General features: G+C 44.6%; 1 protein-coding gene and 1 long non-coding RNA gene across 3 annotated transcripts in view; one reads left to right on the top strand and one right to left on the bottom strand.

Moving 5' to 3' along the window:
• Positions 1–990: 990 nt before the first annotated feature.
• Positions 991–10358, bottom strand: LOC106018410 (uncharacterized). The gene is made up of 4 exons (XR_011808445.1): positions 9351–10358; positions 6166–6237; positions 5118–5257; positions 991–1999 (listed from the first exon to the last, which is right to left on the bottom strand). It is a non-coding gene; the product is annotated as an uncharacterized lncRNA (long non-coding RNA).
• Positions 7424–20082, top strand: part of LIN28B (lin-28 homolog B) — a 97501-nt gene continuing 84842 nt past the window's right edge. For both annotated transcript variants that reach the window (XM_038177478.2, XM_038177475.2), the window contains exons 1-2: positions 7424–7712; positions 16948–16996. In XM_038177478.2, coding sequence (XP_038033406.1) covers positions 16963–16996 — 34 coding nt within the window. In that variant the 5' untranslated portion in view covers positions 7424–7712; positions 16948–16962. The remainder of the gene's footprint in view (positions 7713–16947; positions 16997–20082) is intronic.

Below are 20082 nucleotides of genomic sequence, written 5' to 3'. Positions count from 1 at the left end.
GTACTTCTGCCAAGTCCATTCCCTAGGTCAATTTTCCCTGAGGGAAGGCACACATTTGTGCCAGAATCAGCTTTAGGCAGAATGTTTTTTTCCAGTGGTCCTTCCAGCTTGAAGAATATCTCAAACTGTGACTTGAGCAACTGCTTGTCCTGATGAAAACAGTTCAGACCTGGGAAAAGAACCAAGACCTACCTCTGAGGGTAGTATCATGTCATCCAGGCAACATCCTCTTCCAAACTTTACTCTTATTTATGAAAATAAGAGAAATAAATCCTCCAAGCCAGGACCAAAAGATGGTGTCTTGCAAGAATTCAGCAACTTCCCGTGCTCCAATACTGCAAACCTGTCTTTCAGAGGGCTGTTAATCTGTCATCTTTCACTGATGTTACACTTGATTATGCAAAAACAAACAAAACCAAAACTACACCACCTTGAAGTGCTGTGTATAACAGCAAATATCTTTGGCTTTGTCCAAGAATTAGTTGTTTTACTCCTACTTGCATTGTATCTCTGCACTGTTTCAGGCTGTACTGAGTCCAATTTCAAATCTCGTGAATGCTCCATCTCCTCACTTCTTTCTGGGCTCGTTTGTTTGCTGTTATGGGTTCTCCATATTTTCTCCTTTCTTTAAAAGAAAGAAAGTAAGCCTGATTTTTAATAATGATCACATTATCTCTTCTATAGAAACTATAATGCATGTATAATTAACAATGGAAGCAAAAGGTTGAGCAAACCAAAGGTCATGGTAATTGAGGCAGATTCCATGAGGCAGCACTGGTATGTTATTGTTCCCCAGCGCAGAAATCTAGGTTTAAAGGAAGATAATGCATTCATGAAACTGGGCCACAGGAAATGATCATTCTTCTGTTAATATTGGGTCACCTGCAACTATTTCTTTAATTAGGGTCACAAATGTCCACCAATAAATAACATGAAAATGATATATGAGTCGAGCCATGAATGTTTTTTACCAAAATAATTCACAGACAATTAGAGTCTTCCACACTTATTTATTGGGTGGTATTTTCCAGCATGAATAATCAATCATACAAGGATGGAAAAGTCTCCTCTCCTCCAATTTGTATCACTACCATTTTTATCTCTTGATAATAAAAGGAAATGGAGACTCAGGTCTATGTGTTTTGATAAATTAAAATAGAGCTAGGATTAGGAGGGGATACTTTATCACATGAAAACTGAAGCATGGCACTTGAAGAAACACATAGAAGAGCAGCTTTCAGCTCCTTAGATGAATGATGTATTGCTGAAGTACAAAAACTGCTTGGGGAAAGGACCGGGCTTAAAGCTAGAAGTTGCACACTTGGCTACTTAAACATGCATCAATCTCTATAAATTGCAGTATTGGGGGTCCACAATAATTGATTTGATACTTCCATTGCCTGCAGTGGAGTTTTTCTAGCAATGGATTTAGCTTTGCACTTCAGTAGCCTACATTATTAAGCCTAATAAATTCAGAGTACCTGTCACGTGGTGCCACTGCTCTGTCTCTGAGAGAGAAAATACCAGACTGTTGGACATTTTTTAACATGTTCACAGTTCATCACCCAGCCTTCCAGCTGCTGACTTCCAGCCCTGTGTCCCTTCTTTCCCCATTTCCACCTGGCTCTGGCGTGGAGTCTTCTCTTCAGCATTTTCATCAACGCACGCTACTCGGTCCTTCAGTGATTGTCAGATTTTTGACGCTCCAATTTCCCTGCCCTCCTTTTCATCAGCAGTGTTTCCTCCCTGATTGCACAGAGAACCTTTGCCTCCTTCACTATTCTGTGGCTAACTGATTTGTTCGCTTTATTTGGAGACTCGGCCGTGCCTTTGTTATTTATACTCCAGGATCTGCTGGAAAAAGTCCCGAGATCTTCCTGTTCCCGCAGCAAGCTGATCCTTTGCTTCCTAGCTCAGCTTTGGACAAGGAGAACATCTTTGTCTCTTTTTGCTCCATGATTTTTATCTCTCGCTGTTATCTTTCAACTTCTTTGCATACCTAAAAGATTAAACAAGTAGGATTTGCTAAAATATCCATACTGTGCTTCCTTCCCCACGCACATTGTTATTTAGACTCTGCCTAGTTATTTTCAGTTTAGCTCTGACAGCAAGCACACTGGGACTTAGACTACACCGACTTTTGAAGAAAGACAGAAAAAAAAATCAAAATGTATTTAATCACTGTGCTTCTATCTTCTCCTTTTTTTTTTTTTTAATTTTAATTAAAAGGGTATGGGAAATGTGAAGGAAGACTCCTATATGAAAGCATTTTACTTTTTAATCCATTTAGATTTCAAACAGTTCACCTTTTAGCAGCATGATGCACTTCTGCAATTAATTTGTGAGTAAATTCTGATTGATTCTCACTGAAGTGGCAGACGTAACACAAGAGTGAAACACTCTCATTGTTGAGACAATATTTTTGAGCACTTTAAGCCCTGCTTATCAATTAAGGTTTCACTCTTAAAATTCATGATTAACAATGAAAGTGACACTGACAATGAGCGCTTGGAAATTACTGGTCTAGTTGTGTGTTATCCTAGTCCAGTGGAGTTGCACTCCTTCTGAATCTTGTTAATTTCTCTACCTGTTTGTTTCAGTATTCACTAGAAGAGAGCAATGCTGACCCGAATGACTGTAATTAGCTCTTGTGACTGGAATAAAGGTAGATGAAAAAAAAAAAACAAAAAACAAAGTAAATGTAGAAACCAACTGTGGCTTACCACCCACAGAATCATGAAGCCGGTACTTTCACACTCTACGCCCCCAACTCCAAGCAATCATTTCCTTTCTCCACCACTGTATACTTTGAAAAATGTTCTGTAATTTTTTCTTACCAGCTAACAATTCAATTTTTTGAGCCTGCGGTTCCCCAAGGAAAGAAGTTCAAACTCCTTAAATCAAGCTGCTGTAAGGATCCAGACAGTTTGAGCTGATGAAAACTGCATACAATGTAATGCAATAAAACTCACAGACCAGTCCTGGTCATAACAAAATAAAATTAATTCCTAACACTGAGCTAACATTTTCTTAGGAATGTTATTCTTAAAGGCTATACATATTGATTTTAAAAGCATTAAAATGTTAATGTTTTGCCAAGTATATGTTGGTGAATTCCTAAAAACAGTATTTAAATGTGACTGTGGCCCTTTTAAAATAATTGTTTAAGTCTGAAAATCCTAGGCACCAACTCAGCTTTCCCGTAAATCCCTCATCCTACACCAGGAGGGGCTCTTTGCTATTGCTCTTGCTTTTAATGAGCATTAGATGAAAAGCCGAATACTGATCCTCCTGATCAACCCATCATCAGTTGATGCCTTGGCAAGTTTCTGACATCCCCAACTCAGTTGCTGCACCAACTTCCATAATGAGCATAACCTCAGCTTCCATTCCAATTAGCAGAGCTGAGCCAGAGGGCCAGGAAAAGAAATGATCGCTCATTGAAAGAAGGCAAAATTGCTACTGGTTTGGAATTAAATGCAGTCTTGTAAGGGTAGTAAATATTAGAGGCTTAGAAAAAGGTCTGAAGTCAACCATTGAGACTTGGCAGAGTGCTCTTAGTGTGCCAGTAATAAAGGTTTGACTGAAATGCAATTGACTTGGCTGCAACTAAGTAAATGTACAAGAAGGCATTTGTGATAAAACGTTTTTCTCTGATTACCATATTGAATGCTCATGGGCTTAGATATCTCTCTAGATTTGGGAACTGAATGTTCGTGGGGATCTTGTATTAAAATTTAAAGCTTCATAAAATGCTGCTTGATTTTCACAAAGCCACAAAATAAAGCAGAACAGCGTATTTTGGCACAGCTTTTCTAAACTAATAAAAACAAAACAAAACAACAACAACAACAACAAAGACACTTTCTTTAGCCCCACTGGTAAAAGCAAATAAAACAGGAGGAAGACAGAAGAAAAATAGGAAATTTTCTGTTACTAACATTTTCATTGGGTCATTAAAAAATTAGAAGAATCCCAAAGGGCAAAGAAGGAGGCTAATGGCTAAAAGGAGAAAAAAGAGAGTTCTGTAACTGCATATAGTCATTGCTAGCCATGACACACAGCCCAGTTTGGACCTTCAGTGAGGCCAGAGCAAGTTCTGGGGGAAGAAAACAGGGAACAGAAAACAAGACCCTCATCAGAGTCCTTCTATAGCATATTTTATATCAGTTTTGCAGTAAAAATGCGGGGAACACTTAACTATAGTAATTTGACTTTGTTTGAGCTTTACATTACACTTGATGTGTTTATAAAAAAAATCAGTGAAAATGGGCTTATATGGAGGATATGGTAACCATGATTTCTCACCAAGCTTGAGACCTTTAGGGTGAATACCTGTTAAATGCCTTTCCAAGCTGAGGGAGCAACCCTGTAAGTTTGTGCTGCTGGGATGTGAAGCCACAAGAAAAGGTCCACACAAGCCCATGGGATGAGGACTGAGGTCAAATGCATCACCAACCAGGCTCCAGAGCAGCAGGGCCAGGCAATGTTCCTTGTTCTGGTGTTCCTGCTGGGAACAAAGGCTGCAGCCTCCACTTAAAAACAGCTCCTGGAGCAGCAGGCCCTCACTGGGGTTTCTCCTGGCTTGCTCTTTCAAGGTTACCAGCAACACTATTGCTAAGGGGGCCCTAACCTGGGCAGCCAAACCCCTGGGAGGGGATGCGCCCAGGATGCTGACACACCAGACACGCACTGGTTCCAGTCAAGTTTCTTCCACGTTTCTGTCCTGCCTCTGTTTACTGCTGCTCCTTAACTAATCTATTTCACTACGTTTTTCAGTTCCCATTTTCCTTCTTTTCTTTCTCCACTGTGTTCCCAGCCCCTTCCTTCTCTCAGCGTATCCCAATCACCCACAAACTTCCCATGCTTCCCTCGTGGTTTTGCAGTCAGTCTCACCCACACACACTCCCCCTGTCCCTGCCCTCACAACCTAGCAGAGGAGACGCTGCTGCTTCCCACAGATGCTGGTAACATCTCTTCCAGCCAACAATAACCCAGTCTTCCGTAACTCATGCTTTGCATATTGTAGATTACACAATGCTAGCAAATAAACATGCTAATATGAGGTGAAATGTTCTTGGCCAGTAAGTCTCTAATCTCTAGACATGGCTTTTTACCTCTTGTGCTATCCCGATCTCAGGAGACCCCTTCTCTTAATATATTTTTTTCTTCATCGTGGCCTGCCATTTGTCTTTTTTTCCGTTTGACTCAAACAGCTTCTTCCTTCATGCTTCCAGGGTGCTAGCAGTAAGGGTCACTAAAAGGACAAAGCGGAGAGATCCCTGTTTTCAGTTCCAGCACAGGAACCTATTCAGGAGAAGTAGCAGCTAAAAGCATCCATGGAAAGCTTTTTCTGAGATCCTGTAGCCCTGGCTATGGTGCAGGGAAGGGGGAGCACGAGAACTGTACCCATTCACTTCAAAAGACCATTGAGTGTTGAAAGTGACTTGGGGATTCTGAGTCCCAGCCAGATCTCTGCAGATTGTAGCTGTTCAGAAAGCCTCTCTGCATGTGCAAACTGCAGTTAGGCAATGGGCAGCAGCTCAGCCAGATCTGGACAGAGCACCCACACAAACAACAGAAGGCATTTTCCTGCCTTAACACCCTTAGGGATGGGACCACTAGATTGTTTTGAAGAAAATAACATCTCAGCATGGACAAAAATATATTTTTTTTAAATCTTCCTCCTGTAAATTACTAGGAAAAATGTAAACAGCCTGCAACAGAAGGCATGGAAAAAATCATACTGAAGAGCTAGCTTGTCGAAGATGTAAGTAACTGGAAAACTGCCATACAATGGGAAATTTTAGGCATTTTTAGTAATGGCTGACAAAAACACACCCATCTATAAGAAATAACAGTTCATAAAAATATTGTAGATAAAACTATAGGCAGTCTCCAGAAGTGCCTACTCAGACCCTGATTAAGCTGGCATAAAGCACGACTAACGAAGGGGCTGGCAGCTTGGAGATGATACTGTCAGGAAAGAAAATATGGTTTGAGCAAAATATGGTTTGAGCAAAAGACTCTGCAGGATAACATGAGTGCATGCGCTCTGCTCTGGGAGGCAACGGGAATGGAACAGGGGCAACCCTCCACAGTCTACAAGCACTGGCTTTGGACCAGTCTCCAGAAACCCAGGAAGGTTCCCCAAAAAAATGTTACCTGGAACCTTGGAAATTTCCTCCCCACAATCAGCATCTCAGTTCCTCCTTTTCTAATGTTCAGTGGGAGGCACTGTTAAAAAATAGAAAATAGCACGATTTATTCAATGTTTTTCTTTTTTTTTTTTTTTTCCTAAAGTGGGCTTTAGTAATCCTCGCTAGAAAAACATATATATATTTAATGATTTTATGACACATTTTCATGTATTATTCCAGTGAATATTTTTGAGAGCAGCACAGCACAAATAAGCTAAATATTTTGTTTTGGTTTGAGTGGGATATATAGCATGAAAATTAGAAGTGCTTTTTCAAGCACTTTTGTTTTGCAAAGTATCTTTAGTGCTTTTTCACCAGTGGTGGCAGGTCATTAACAGATCACCTTAAGAAAAGATCTCGTACTTCATGAAAATTTATAGATCTGTGTAATCTGCATCAGAAGAAACAGTTTTTCCACCAAGTTCTCAGGGGAAACCCTATGAACAAGCACAATGACTAAAAGCTGAGAAATGGAACGTGGCATAAAAGCATGTGTTTGTGCAGTCCTTCAAGCTATTTGCAGTTCAGTTATTTATTGAAAGAGTTGAATTCTGTTTATTTTTAATATGTAATTTGTTTTATACAAGCTTGCTATAAAAGCAGGCTGTGCCATATAACGGGGGCACAAAAGCAAGGCAAGTAGGTAGGTTTCTTTAACCGAGAAAATGATGAAAAGAAAAAAAAAAGATGAAACACCAAGCAAGAACTTTTCCTCATCTATTGGAGATAAAGGGAAAAAATGAGAAATTAAGTTCTGGCTGTGGTGGTTTCTTTGGTTGGTTGGTTTTGCGTTGTTTGTTTTGTTGTTGGTTTGGTTTGGTTTGGTTGGTTGGTTGGTTGGTTTTCCAACTAATTTTAGGTAGCGTAGCCAAGCACTAGGAGCACTAGCAAAACACGGCTACTTCAATTTCACCTGGGAGACACTCACAGAGCAGCTTCCCAGCCCTACACCCCAATAAACCCAAGCAGAGCTGTGCTCCCCAGCCTCCCCTTGAGGCGCCTCCTCCTCTGGAGACACCCAAACCCCACCTGGCCGCCCTCCTGCGTCCCAGCTCCAGCTGCCCGGCGGCACCCACCCCTCAGGCACCCCCCGACCCCCTGCACCGCGGGGCCGGGCTCAGCCCCTCAGCCCCCACCGGGGGCCGCGGGAGGGCCCTGCCCGGCCCGGCCCCGCCCCGCCCCGCCCCGCCCGCGGGCTCCCGCTGCCCTCGAGCGCCCCCGCGCGCAACCGCCGGGCGCCCGTGAGGGCGGCGGGCAGGCGGGCAGGTGCGCGGCGGCGGCTGCGGCGTGAGGCAGCGCTGGGGCCGCGGCTGCCCGCCGCCCCTCCCGGCCGGCTGGCTGGCTCGCTGCGGCTGGCTCCTTCTCCTCCACCCTCCTCATCCTCCTCCTTCTCCTCGTCCTCCTCCGCGTCCTCCCCCAGCGGCTCGGGAAGGCGCCCGTCGGTGGGTGCCCTCCCCCGGCCCCTCCGCCCGCCGCCCCGCCGAGCCCGGCCACCACCATGGCGCGCGGGAGGTAAGCGAAAACCCCCCCCCCTCCCCTCCCTCCGCCTTCCTCATCCTCCTCCTCCTCAGCGCCCCGGCACCTGCCGGGCTCGGGCTCGGCCCGGCGGGACGCTGCGGCAGCCCGACGCCAGGGGGCGGCCCGCTGCTGACACGGGATGGCGGGGGCCGCCCCGGGGAACCGGGAGGGATGGGAGGGGGGGGGGGGACACGGGTGTGAAGGGGAGGGCGAAGCGTGGGGGCCGCCGGGCGGCGCCTTCAGCCCTCGGGGGGCAGCGGGGAGGGGAGGGGCGGAGGTGTGGAGGGTGAGGGTGAGGGGGGGGCAGCGGGAACCGGCGGCGGGGCCGCGGGGCCGGGGCGGGGCCGTGCGCGGGGTTTAAAGGCGAGCGGGGCCGCCATTTTGAATGGCTGGCTGGCTGCCGCTCCGCCACCGGCACCGGCACCGGGGGGCGGCCGGGGAGGGGGAGCGGGGCCGCGGGGGGCCGGGCTGTGGGCTCGGGGGGGAGCCGGGCCGGTAACGGGATCCGCACGGTGCTGAGCGGGAGGTGGGGACGGCACCGCGGGGGGGGACGCGTGGTGCTGAGGGGGAGAGCGCCCCGGCAGCGCCCGCCCTGCCCCGTGCCCGCCGGCACCGCGGGAGCCGGGCGGAGCCGCCCCCGGGCTGCGGGCGTGGGCGAGGCCGGCGGCTGCCGCCTCCTCCTCCTCCTCCTCCTCCTGCTGGTGCCGGGGAAGCACAATGGTGTTTTCGCCTGCTGCTTGCCTAACGGGGTCTGGCCGCGCTTCGGTGGCGAGCACCGGCGGCCCCGGGGAGATGCAGCGAGCAGGGGGTAGGGGAAAGCCTCGCAGCGGCGGGAGGTGAGCTGAAGGGAGGGCTCCCTGCAGGGTGAGCTCCGCGGTGAGCTGCCCCTGCCCCAGCTGCTGCCCGGTGAGATGTGGCCGTCCCCGGAACGGATCTGACAGCTCCAGGTTCATTTCAAATCTCTTTCTGTCTTAACACGGGGGAATTATCCACTCTGAGCTGATAAACATATTACCTAAAGAGATTTGATTCGTTTGCTTGTTTTTCTCTTCCCCGTTGTTAATTTGCTCACACCTGCTAATAAGCTGTGTGTGGCATTCTCCCAGTGATGGGGAAAGAAGACACAGTGATACTCTACCAGTTCGGCTAAAGATTTTACAATTTTACCTTACGTAAACATCCCGCTTTTCTTTTTAAATAGGCCATACGCAGGGTTGTTTTTTCCCCACCTCGCAGGCTGTTTTGGAATTTCACGTCTTGCTTGCAATAGTTAATAGTTACAGGTATAGAGAAACATCCTGTCACAAGCAAGGCATCGGTTATTAATAAAACAATTACACTTAAATTTGGTTGGAATTAATTTAAATATCTGGATGCAATATTGCATTAAAGAGCAGTAGTGCTTATCAGATTGATACCTGCAGGCATTGCTTTACAAAACTACAGCAGTGATTTATGTTTTAAAACAGACAAAAAAACATGGGAAGGAAACTCTAGGGGGGACAATGCTGTCAGGCTTGTTTGGAGAACAGCTGATAAGAGAGGCAACTAAGCCACAGTTCTTTAAGGAATTACACTGTTTTTTCCCCTCGGTATAGAGTAGTAAGAATCAATACTGAATTAAATTATTACCTTAATTATTAATACACCGGGAAGCCAAGTTTCCTTTGCTGTAGTGAAACAAACCCTGTAGGCAGCGGCAGAAGTAGTGACCAGGGCTGATGTTACCCTGTGCAGTAGGAACAGGAGAGGTAAAAATTGTGCCTGTGTTGCCGTGCTGCAAACAAACGGCTGCCTTTTGTGTTGGAAGCTCCTTCCGTGAAAGGCACGTGCCTTCAGTTTCAGCAGCGCCTCATTTTCTAATTTTGACGTGGGAATGCATCACCCGGGTGCGTTAGCGTTTCAGAAGAGGAAGAGTGCTAAACGCACCAAGGAGAAAAAACCCAGAGCGGTTCCCTCCTAGGCCCGAGCGGCTGCTGCCTGTAGCACCGCCAGGCTGCAGCGCTCAGCCGCGGAGCCCGAGGAGCAGCAGGACCCGTGCTCCCCCCCCACAGCCTGCAGACCCCTCCCGGAGGGAGGCTGCACCCAGCGGGCCCGGGGGGGCTGCACCCAGCGGCCGGCCCCGTGCCCGCCCCGTCGGGCTGGGCTGGGCTGGGCTGGGCTGGGCTCGGCCGGCGGCTGTCGCTGGCCGCAGTGCTGAACGGCGCCCTGCCGCCGGGGGCTGGGCTCGGCGAGGCTTTGCCCGGCTCGGCTCGGCTCGGCTCGCAGGGGCTGGAAGCCGTGCGCTGCTTTGAGCCGCGGGCTGGGCTGGTGGAGAGGCGCCGGGAAAGGGAACAGGAGAGCAGCGGGTGATCGGCGAGCAGCGGGTAACCGCCGGGACAGCGGTGCGAGAGAACACAGGCAGCCTGAGCAGCGATGCGAGCACAGATGCAGGCTTTCTTTCTCGGAAAAGAGGCGTTGCGTTTCGAAAGGCGTGCAATCTGGAGTCATTTTATTTTCCCGAATTCGCTCTAAGGTGCCTCGGCATCTCCGCTCCACGAAAAAAAAAAATATTAATATAATAATAAGGTTGGTTTGTTTTTGCACCGCACAGACAAGTGTTCATTTGCTGTCATTGCACGCTGCGTGTAATGCGGTTGCATAATAAAAACCGAATGCACCCCCCGGTTTGGCGTGTAGACGTCAGAAAAAGAAAAACAACCCGAGATGTTTCGTACGTGAGGATACAAAATTTAAAAACGCGTGGACTTTTTAACATGCTGCTTCTAAAAATAGAATGAATTGATATCCAGGGTCTTCAAATTAAAGGTCAAAGGTGACAAACCGGGACAAAGGTCACGCAGCTCATTTTCAAGCAATCAGTTTCTAGTTTTTTCACGGTTGAACAAAAGCTTAATTATACAGAAAAGCAAGGACTGTAATATTTAACTAGTCGGTTTTAACAGAGAAATAGAGGTAGTTTTACACAATTCCTTCCTTTCTCGAATGTGGCTTAAGCCTGACTATGTGCCACTGTTACTGACAAATGCAGGTTTGTCTAAATTTAAATATTTACATCAATTTCTTAATCTAACGTTTAATAATCTACTGTCTGTATTTAGTGAGAAGAAAAGAGTAGCCATTCTGTGTGTTTTCAGTGATCTTAGCAAAGGAGGTATATTCTAGGGATAGATACTATGATTTCAATGAAGTTACATTGCAGGTATTTGCATTTTGGCATTGCTGTGCATACCTATTGTTCATAGCAAAGCACTTCTCTTCCCAAAAATCCAGCTTTGAGTCTGCAGCATTCTCCCAGTCAGTGTCCAGTAATTGCACAGACTGTTCACTTAACTAGTATGTATATATGTGATTATTGTTTCATTATAAGCAGTGTTGTATTTTTTTGCTACTTAAGATTTGGGATTGTTAACTATTTGAAAGCGTTATTTCAGTATTTCCACTAATAGTATCACATATACCTTAAACCCAGTCTCCCTAATATTCTAAGCATATTTAATAAATATTGTGTAGGTAACATTTGATACATACTTGCACCAGGTGCAATATTGCAACACCTATGATAATGTCCACAAATTATACTATTAAAATTTGTATCCTCTCTGGTATTTTTGTGTCACATAGTAAGTTTTTACTTTTCTTTCAGATACTATCTCCTGCACAAATTCACTGATGCGTGCACTAATTTTTAAGGATTTTAAACTTTGATTTTAGAGATCATGACTTTTTAGTTATATATCACTGATATTCCTGTGTTCTTTTTTCTAATTTGAATTAATAAACTATCTACACTAAAATGTATAAAAAATGACCATTGCATTACTTTATTTGCTTGGTTGTTTTAAACAGTGACTTATAATAGGACTACTCTAAGCTCTAGTTAAAATTAGAAAAATACCATATACTCTGCACAATCCATGATTAATCCAAAAATTAATGTTGGCATTTCAAATATAGACACCAATCTTTTCTTTCACTTGTATATCCTTTGGTTTGATCATTTTATTATTTGCTAAGTGTCAATATTCATATTAGCTCATTATGATAAAAATATGACAAAAGAATCCATATGTAAATCTACTGACATTCTCAAATAATAACTAAGTGATCAAAAATAAAATTCTATGTTTTGTAGGTTAATGGCATGTAAAAATAAAACAAAGATTATGTGCAAGGGAAAGGATATGTCAAAGATTAAGGGGAAATTCCATGAAAACAAATATTTGGTAAACGTACAAAATCTCTGAGAGGAGACCATACTAAAGTTATTATAAAAACAAATAAAAGCCTGTAGAATATTTTTTCAAATAAAACTTGTTGTAGTGCAATCACTTTCGATGGGATGATAAACTCTTAGTTGCCAAGTGTGTTTTTATAACCTAAACAAAAGTTATAAATTATACAGTTTTTTTTATAGAACACCTTTAATCCTGGTTAAATAAAGGTTTTGCATTGAGAAAAAGCACATAGAATTCTGGATGAAAAACGTGATATTTCTACACTGAATGTGAGCAATACACATTCAATATGGTGTAATTAGGAACAATGGGAAAGGTTTTTCCTTTAACTAAAAAAATAAAAATTTAACTCACCTTGTTACCGTAGTGGGTGTACACGTCTTTCTTTATTTGGCCATTAAAGTATATATCTGCAGGGCTTTATATAGTATTGTTTTGTTTGCAAACAGATTTTATTACTTATTTATAAACTTAGAAATTATGTTGTTTTTCACATGCATAAATAACTACAAAATAAGTTAATGATCAAACTATGAAAAATATGTTGGTCTGTCTATGACTTATGACTTGTGGCATCCAAAGGATTTTTCCGTAACAAGTAATTGATTTAAATATTAAAAAAAAAAAACCAAAAAACACTCTAAAAACAAAATAATAAAATCAGAAGGTAGTTTCTCATAATTTCATTTGCTTAGGAACATAGAGAACACATGGTAAATCAATTAGAGACAATTTCAAAGTACCCACAGCAACTGTAAATAGGGAACAAAATACTGCAAATACAAACAAAGCAGGAAAAAGAGCAGTAGTAGAGGTGTTAATTCTTTTAAATAGTCATCCTTTTTTTTTTAAAAAAAAAAAAGTCATCTTTGACTCTTACAAAACATTGGTTTAAAGTTACTTATTCCACTTTTTAAAAAATCATTCAGTTGCTTAACCTACACACATCTAAATGCAGAGTGTATTAAATTAGATTATACTAAGTCAAATATGCTTAAGATGAGAACCATGTATCTAATTTCAATTCTGAAGTCAAAATAATCTTGTTCACCGTGTTGCTTTAATATGGTATTAAAGTTTTAATCTAAATGAATCCTAAATATTTTTAATGCCAAAATACTGCCCATATATAACAATAGTATTACATTTTAAAGAAAAACTTTGATCCTATTTATATAGTTGGCAGGGTTTCACTGGCTTTGAATCGGATACAGTGTGATTTATTGTTCCTTTTGTATTGGTCAAAAGAATCAGATTCATAACAGTGCTGGCAGCACATTTTACCTTTCTCTGTTCCTGTCCCCACTGTAGTCAAATGACAACCTTACAGGCAGCTAAAAGTTGCATAACTGTATGTTTCATCTTAAAAAGTGTGTGCTGCCTTTTTTAACAACTAGGCTATGCTTAGCCTCTTCTTATATCTGGGTAAAGCATACCTCAGCTATTACCAAGTGATTTTATTTACTTCAAACCATAATTACCACTTCAGAGCAGTTACAGAACAGGGTCCAGTTAGAACAGAAAGACCAGATTTTCATTTGCTATTGTTTAATGGATTTTCTTGAATCAGCACTTTTGAAATGTTTCAACATCGATGCTTGAAATTCTCACATGCACTTGCTTTTATATTCGCTTGTTAATACTGTAATGGACTAAGAAGTGTGGAAGAAAACAAATTTTGACTAGACTAAATGAAATTGTGTTTTTTTTTTCTTTCTGCGATTATGTAAGGACACTGACGCACAAGTGTCCAACTTCAGAACCTTTTTTCATTCTATTCTAATTATTTTACTTAATGAAACAAAAACAGGAGAGTTAAAACAATGAAAACATCTCAGGTGCAAATCCATTATTTAGAACTGTACATTAGAAAAAAACACACATGTAAATATTCTTAAAACAAGTTTAAAAGTTAAATCAAGTTTCAAGTTTTTTGTTTGTTTGGTTTTTGTTTGTTTGTTTTTGACTGTTTCAAAAGATAGACAACAAAGATTATTAATTATAAAATGTTAATAGAATATAAAAATATAAAGATTATTTTATGCTCTTTCTATGCTAGGGTTCTATATAAAGAGGTTTTCAATTTTTGATATACTTTCCAGCATTCATCATTTTAAGTCTTCACTACTGATGAATTCTACTAAGGAGCTCCCTTAACATTGGCATGTTTCCTCCTGTTCCTTTCTTCTTTATAATGTTGTTGCAACATGAAGCACTGATGTTCTTTTTTTCTCAAATTCTGCACACTGACGGTTCTTAGAGTATCCATTCTTAAAAAAAATACTGGTGGCTTTACTCCATGGAAGAAATTAGTCTCCCAGCTACCACTGCCTGCAGAAGGTTTAACATCTGAAAAATTATTTTGACTTACTTTTTGAGAAAATCATGTAACTTATTTAAAGTGAATAAGTGTTTGTTTTACTTTCATCCAAGCAATTTTGTTTCTAAATCTTTTAGGTAGCAAGCTTGCTTTATCTAGTAAGTTTACGATCTGAAAATCAAAACACTGCTTATTGAAGAGATTTTTTAAAGCAAAATAGGTATAAACTTACTATGATTTTCCAGTGACCAATAAGATGTTGTCAAAAACTTCTTATTGTCAAAAACGATGTAAGTTGTTAGAATTGTACAATGTGCTATCTGTAATGTGGTGGAGGTGCACTACTGTTTTTGTCTGTCAGTTTGTCTTTAACTCCTTTCATTGTGTTTCCTATCCTGCAATAATTCCATATGGTGTTCAGCTGCATTATTTGTTGTGCCTGTTGTCACAGAATCCTTCTGCACACTGTGAATGCAGTTTGGATTGCTTTCAAAGTTACCTTTTCTCTAAAAATGTCTTGCTGTCCAGTACATAATTCCTAAATAGTTGTTTATTATTTGCAGTTGTAAAGTTAATGTAAATGCCAAGATAGTTTCGAAACTAACATACCAAAATACTTTTTTCCATTTTGTGTAGTACAGGGAGGCATAGGAGAGTTGACCAGCAGTCGTTTCATAATCCAAACTTGCTTCCATTTATGTGTGACAGACTTCTTATGCCTTTCAGTAGGAAAGTACTGAAAATAAAATACATGCCAATCAGTTTCCCATTTAAACTATCCGGTTCCAACATGAGTTCAGGCTTTTCTATGCTAACATCCCTTGTGGCAAGTTTTGTGTGTCGTATTGGGAAGCAAGTTATTACAACTACTTTATAGTAGTTGTAATTTGTAATGTACATGTAACATGTACATAATGTAATGTAAATTGTAATGTACATTAAAAAAATGCCCCCTTCTACTTAATAATAATAATAATAAAGAATTACACCCCCTTCTACTCACATGTTTATGGGTGTTTTCAAATATGCAATGCTTAACATATATTTTGGAAGAGTGATACTGGAAATAAGAATAACTTATTTGTGCTGTTTTCTGCTACAGTTATTAAGAACTGTGCTTTACCCCTTCGAGTCCCAACACTACTCCCCTAAATATTTATTTTTAATCCCTTCATAAACTGAAGCAGACTACATGTCAAAGCCAAGAACGGATCCTTTACTCTATGCTTGCATATTTCATTATGTTGCATAAATAATGCAAGTAAATCCGAAAGACACAAAAGCCACATAGCCACAGGTTGGCAGAACAAAGAAGTAGGCACAGAGATTGGGCTTCAGTGCTTGAAGGTGTAAAAGCAGGGTTAGGTTCAATACAAAGCAAAAGTCCACACAATTCTTGTGGAAAACTTAGTTATTAGGAAAGAAGAGGAACAGAATTCACTTGCTACAGTTGTTGCACTGAAAGATAGTACCATCCCATTTTCCAACTCCTGGTGTTTGTAAAGGACTCAGGATAGCTGGCTGTAGGGAAAAAGGAAGTTAGAGAAACTTGATTCTCATTTGTCCTTACCATTCATCTTCAGGCTTTGCCAAGTCCTACTGGGATATCCTATTTTTTTAGGAAAAAGGATAAAAAAAAAGGCAGAATAACAGTCGGGGCATGCTCTTAAAATGCGAAAAAGACAAATCTCAGATTTCTTAAAGAGAGTCAGGCTTACATCAAACAGGAGGATAGTGTGTGCTTTGGATGGGTTTTAGTTAAAGTGGATTAATCAAAAGGTAGCAGAGGGTGATGAGGACAGGCTTGTAGCAGGTGAGTTTGTGCATGCTCCTATCTATTCATCTTTCATTTATTAAACAAACTGGATATCCAAAGTAACAAGCTGACTTCAAAAATAAGGTCTTTTCCTCCATGCTTCTTACCATCTGTGGCACTCGCTTTCTGTGTGATATTTGTACAGTTTGATATTTGTACATAATTAGACCGTTCTTAGCTAGATCAAAAGTACACTTTCCATGGAGTTTCAGCAAAGCCAAACATCTGTATTTTATGACTAATTGCTTTTGTTCTCCTGGAGACTTAGCGTGTAGCATTATCACAAATTATGCTCTGCGATTCTATAGCTGATGTAATTGAAAGCATTTTTGTGTTGATACTCAGAGATTCGCAATGAGTTACAGTTTTGACCATGGAAGAACGCCAAAGAATAATTCTTACCACTTTTTAAATCATATACAGCGTATGACTGAGTGCTTAATTTGTACAATTTAAGCGTAGTAAAGACAAGAGTCGCTAGTTCTTAAGTTACCTATTGCGATTAAATATTGATAAAGGAAAAGAACACCTTCCAATATCCTGCAAATCTGTGTCTCTTCCCTCTGCTGTCATCAGCTGCAGAGCTTTTATAGTAGGACAATGCTTTTAAGGATGCTTTAAAAGAAGAGGGGGAGAGGGAGTCGGCTGGGGTTTATGCCATGTCTCGGTTATCTCTTTGTGGTTCTGATGAGCTAGGTAAGTCTGGCACAGTTAATAAGTTTACAGGTCACTTCACAGAGTCAATGCGCTGGCATTTTATGGCCTTTTAATGAGCCGTTAAACTGGAGCAGGGGTAATTAAATATGGTACTCGGGTACAGCGTACACGGCACTGACTCCGGCTCTCTGATTTTAGGTTCCTCGGCAGACGATGAGGTCATTCAGGAAGGTCTCCTCAGGCTCAGGTCAGTCTCTCCTACAGCTCCTTGCGCGGCTGACTTTGCGAAACCTCACGGCGCACCCCGCGCGATGCGTTTTCCTGGCAGGAAAAGCGAAAAATGGTTCATTTCCCCCACGGGCTTCGCAGCTCGGGATGTTCCCTGCGCGGCGTGCGGGGCACACGCGCCCTGTGAGGGGTGCCCGTACCTGCCCCGCGCCCTGACCGACGGCTCAGCGGGGCCCCGGCGCATGCGCGGGGCGGGGGCGCGGAGCTGCCCGCGGCGAGGCGCTGCGTCGCCCCGGGAGGCGGCGGGGCCGGTCCCGCGGGGGCGGCTCGGGGCGGGCGCTGCGCCTCGGGCACCGCCGCGGCCGGGGGGCGGGCGCTGCCCAGGTGAGGGGCAGCACCGGGAGGCGCCCCCCGGGGCTGCCCGCGGCTGTCCCGGCTGCACCCGCAGCTCCGCTTGCAAGTGTAAAGCAGGCGGCTGGGCGCACCGACACGCGGGGGGTGCCCGGGGGGTGCCCGGTGCTGGGGGAGGGAGGGCTTGGGTTGTGTTGTGAGGAACGGAAGGCGTCGGACTTTGGGCTTTAAAAGCGCTGGGAAGGTGCCGGATTGGAAAAGCGGCACTGCTCGGTTACAGAGTTTCAAGTGAGCTCTTCCTGTGCGCTTGGAAGGACAATGATCCAGCCCCGTGCAATTGTCTTTGCCGAATTAGCGTCCGCTGAGCGAAACTTAAGAATAGAAATAGCTCTCGATAGGTGAACTGTTACCGTTCAGCCCGTTTTGGCTTGGCCTGGCTTGTTCCGTGGGATTTTCCCCCTTTATCCTCCTGCTCTCCCCTAACTCCCCTGGAAAAATGTATGGCTGATTCTTAGTGATTGAATTTGGGGATTTTTGGTAAGATGTTTGTGCTCTTTGGTTTTCTTTCTTCTTTTTTTTTTTTTTTTTCCTTCTTTTTTTTTTCTTTCTTTCTGTCTCTTTTTTTTTTTTTTTTTTTTTTTTTCGCGGAGAGTTCCCAGCTGGCAACAGCTCTCTACCTTCCACAAAACTTGAAAGGCTGATGTCCCTTGCAGGAAATGAATGAGTCGATAACATCTGACACCAGTGACCAGTCCAGTGACCCCAACCTTAATTCCACTAATACTGGAGGCCTGGAAATCTCAGTAAAGACCCTTCGCAAATCCCCCCCTCCATTTTACAAAATCTCCATTTATTTTACAGTGCGAGTACACGGCAACAAATATTTTTGCAATCAAATAATTTTGCGATCAGTTTTCTTAGTTTTTCATTTATCACGATATTTTCTTCAATGAATAAATTTTAATTGAAATGAAACTTGCTAACAAAAGACTTCCTTTCTTTTAAATGTAATGAACTCAAACGGCTTGTTTGTGGCTGTTTAACTAAAATTGGAGCCTCCGAGGTATTTTTCTACCAAAGGTTGGTGGAAGAAATCCATCTGAAAAAAACTGAAGACCTTGAAAACGGTGTTGAGCAGGATGTGCTGCCTCTTTTTGAGGGGGTGCCGTCCCGCACGCCCCCAGCAAGCGGTGGGCGCAGTTTTATCGCCAGGTAGCCTCGGTTTTGCGTTCACGGCTGGGGTTTCACGCGTGTTAGCGTCTCGTGCGTTCATTATCTATTAGAAATGGGCACGGCCGTAGGACCCGAGCCTATACAATTACTGCTGATTGAATATCGTAAAATAATCGCCGAGGCGAAGGGGGGGGCGGGAGGAGGGAGGGAGGCTCCGTGCCCGGAGGAATGGTGTATTGCCGGGCGGGTCAGCGTAGGAAGTCGACCTCCTCTGTTGAAATAACCCGTAGGAAATTTACGGTTGAGGACTGCGGAGGAATGCCAGGATTTAGCGCCGCTGCTCCCCTCGCCCGCCCGCTCCTGCGCCCACGCCGCTGCCCACCCGGGCGTGCCTTGCGCCCGGCGCTGCCGGCCGGGGACAAAGGGCGCAAACGGGACCCGGGGGAGCCGAGGAGGGGGATTTCGGGGGGTCCCGGTGCCCTCCCCGGCCGCGCCGCCCCCCGAACACAGCAAGTGCGCTGCGGGTGGGTGGGCAGCGCAGGGGCGGCTCAGCCGCAGCGCCTCGCGGCTCCCTTCACACCTTGACGGCAGCGAGCGGAAAATAAAGCGGAGCGCCCTGAATCGGTGCTGGAGGTGGTCGGTGGGTTTTGTTTTCCACGCTCCCACAAGACGGCGGGGGCTGGCGGGCTGCGGGTGCCGCGGGGGCGCGCCCCGGGCAGCACCAGGCGGCCGCGCCGGGCTGGGCCCCCCCGCTGGTGGCCCGGCCCCGAGGCAGCACCGCCCGGGCAGCCCTGCGCGTCTTCTCTTTGTCTGCTGCCTCCGGCTTGCTTTTTTTTTTTTTTTTTTCCGCCTTCCTCCTCTCTAGCAAATCCTTTTCTCTGGTAGCGCCCCCTCCTTCCTCCTCCTCCTCCTCCTCCTCCTCCCCCTCTCCTCCGCGCTCCCGGGGAACAATCGCCGCCGCCTGAGGTTCGCCCCAGCCCTAGGCTCGAAGACCGGGCTCCTATTTAGGAAGTCATTAATCACATCCCCTCCCCCGGAAAGAGATGGCGGAGAAACCTGTGAAGTGCAATTCCTCGCCCCGCTCCCCCTCCCCCCTCCCGAAATGTCCCGAAGCGCGCCCCCGGCCCGCGCCCGGGCCCGGCGGAGGTGATAGCGCGCACCCGCGGCGCGCTCCCGCCCGCACGGGTGGGCACGGCACGGCCGGGGCGCGGGCACGTGGGGGCGGCTCGTCCGCGCGCACCTGGCCCCGCGCGTGCCCGCGCCGCGGGGTCCCGCGGCCCTCGCTAGGGGGGTTGGGGGGCTGGGAGGGGGCGGTGGGGGGAGCGTGAAGAAGCGAGCGGGTAAAAGGGGAAAGGCAAAAAAAAAGAAAAAAAGGGAAAAGGAAGAATAAAAAAGGGGAAGGGAAAAAAAGGGGAAAGGAAAATAAAAAGGGAATGGAAAAAATGGGAAAGGAAAAATAAAAAGGGAAAGGAAAAAAAGGGGGGGGGAAAGGAAGAGAAAGGGGAAAGAGGAAAAAAAAAAGGGAAAGAAAAAGAGGAAAGAAAAAAAAAAAAAAAAAAAGAAAAGAAAAAAGGGGAAAGA

This window comes from Anas platyrhynchos, chromosome 3 (assembly GCF_047663525.1).
Source record: "Anas platyrhynchos isolate ZD024472 breed Pekin duck chromosome 3, IASCAAS_PekinDuck_T2T, whole genome shotgun sequence".
Taxonomy (NCBI): Eukaryota; Metazoa; Chordata; class Aves; order Anseriformes; family Anatidae; genus Anas; species Anas platyrhynchos.
This window is presented reverse-complemented; position numbering and strand designations above follow the sequence as displayed.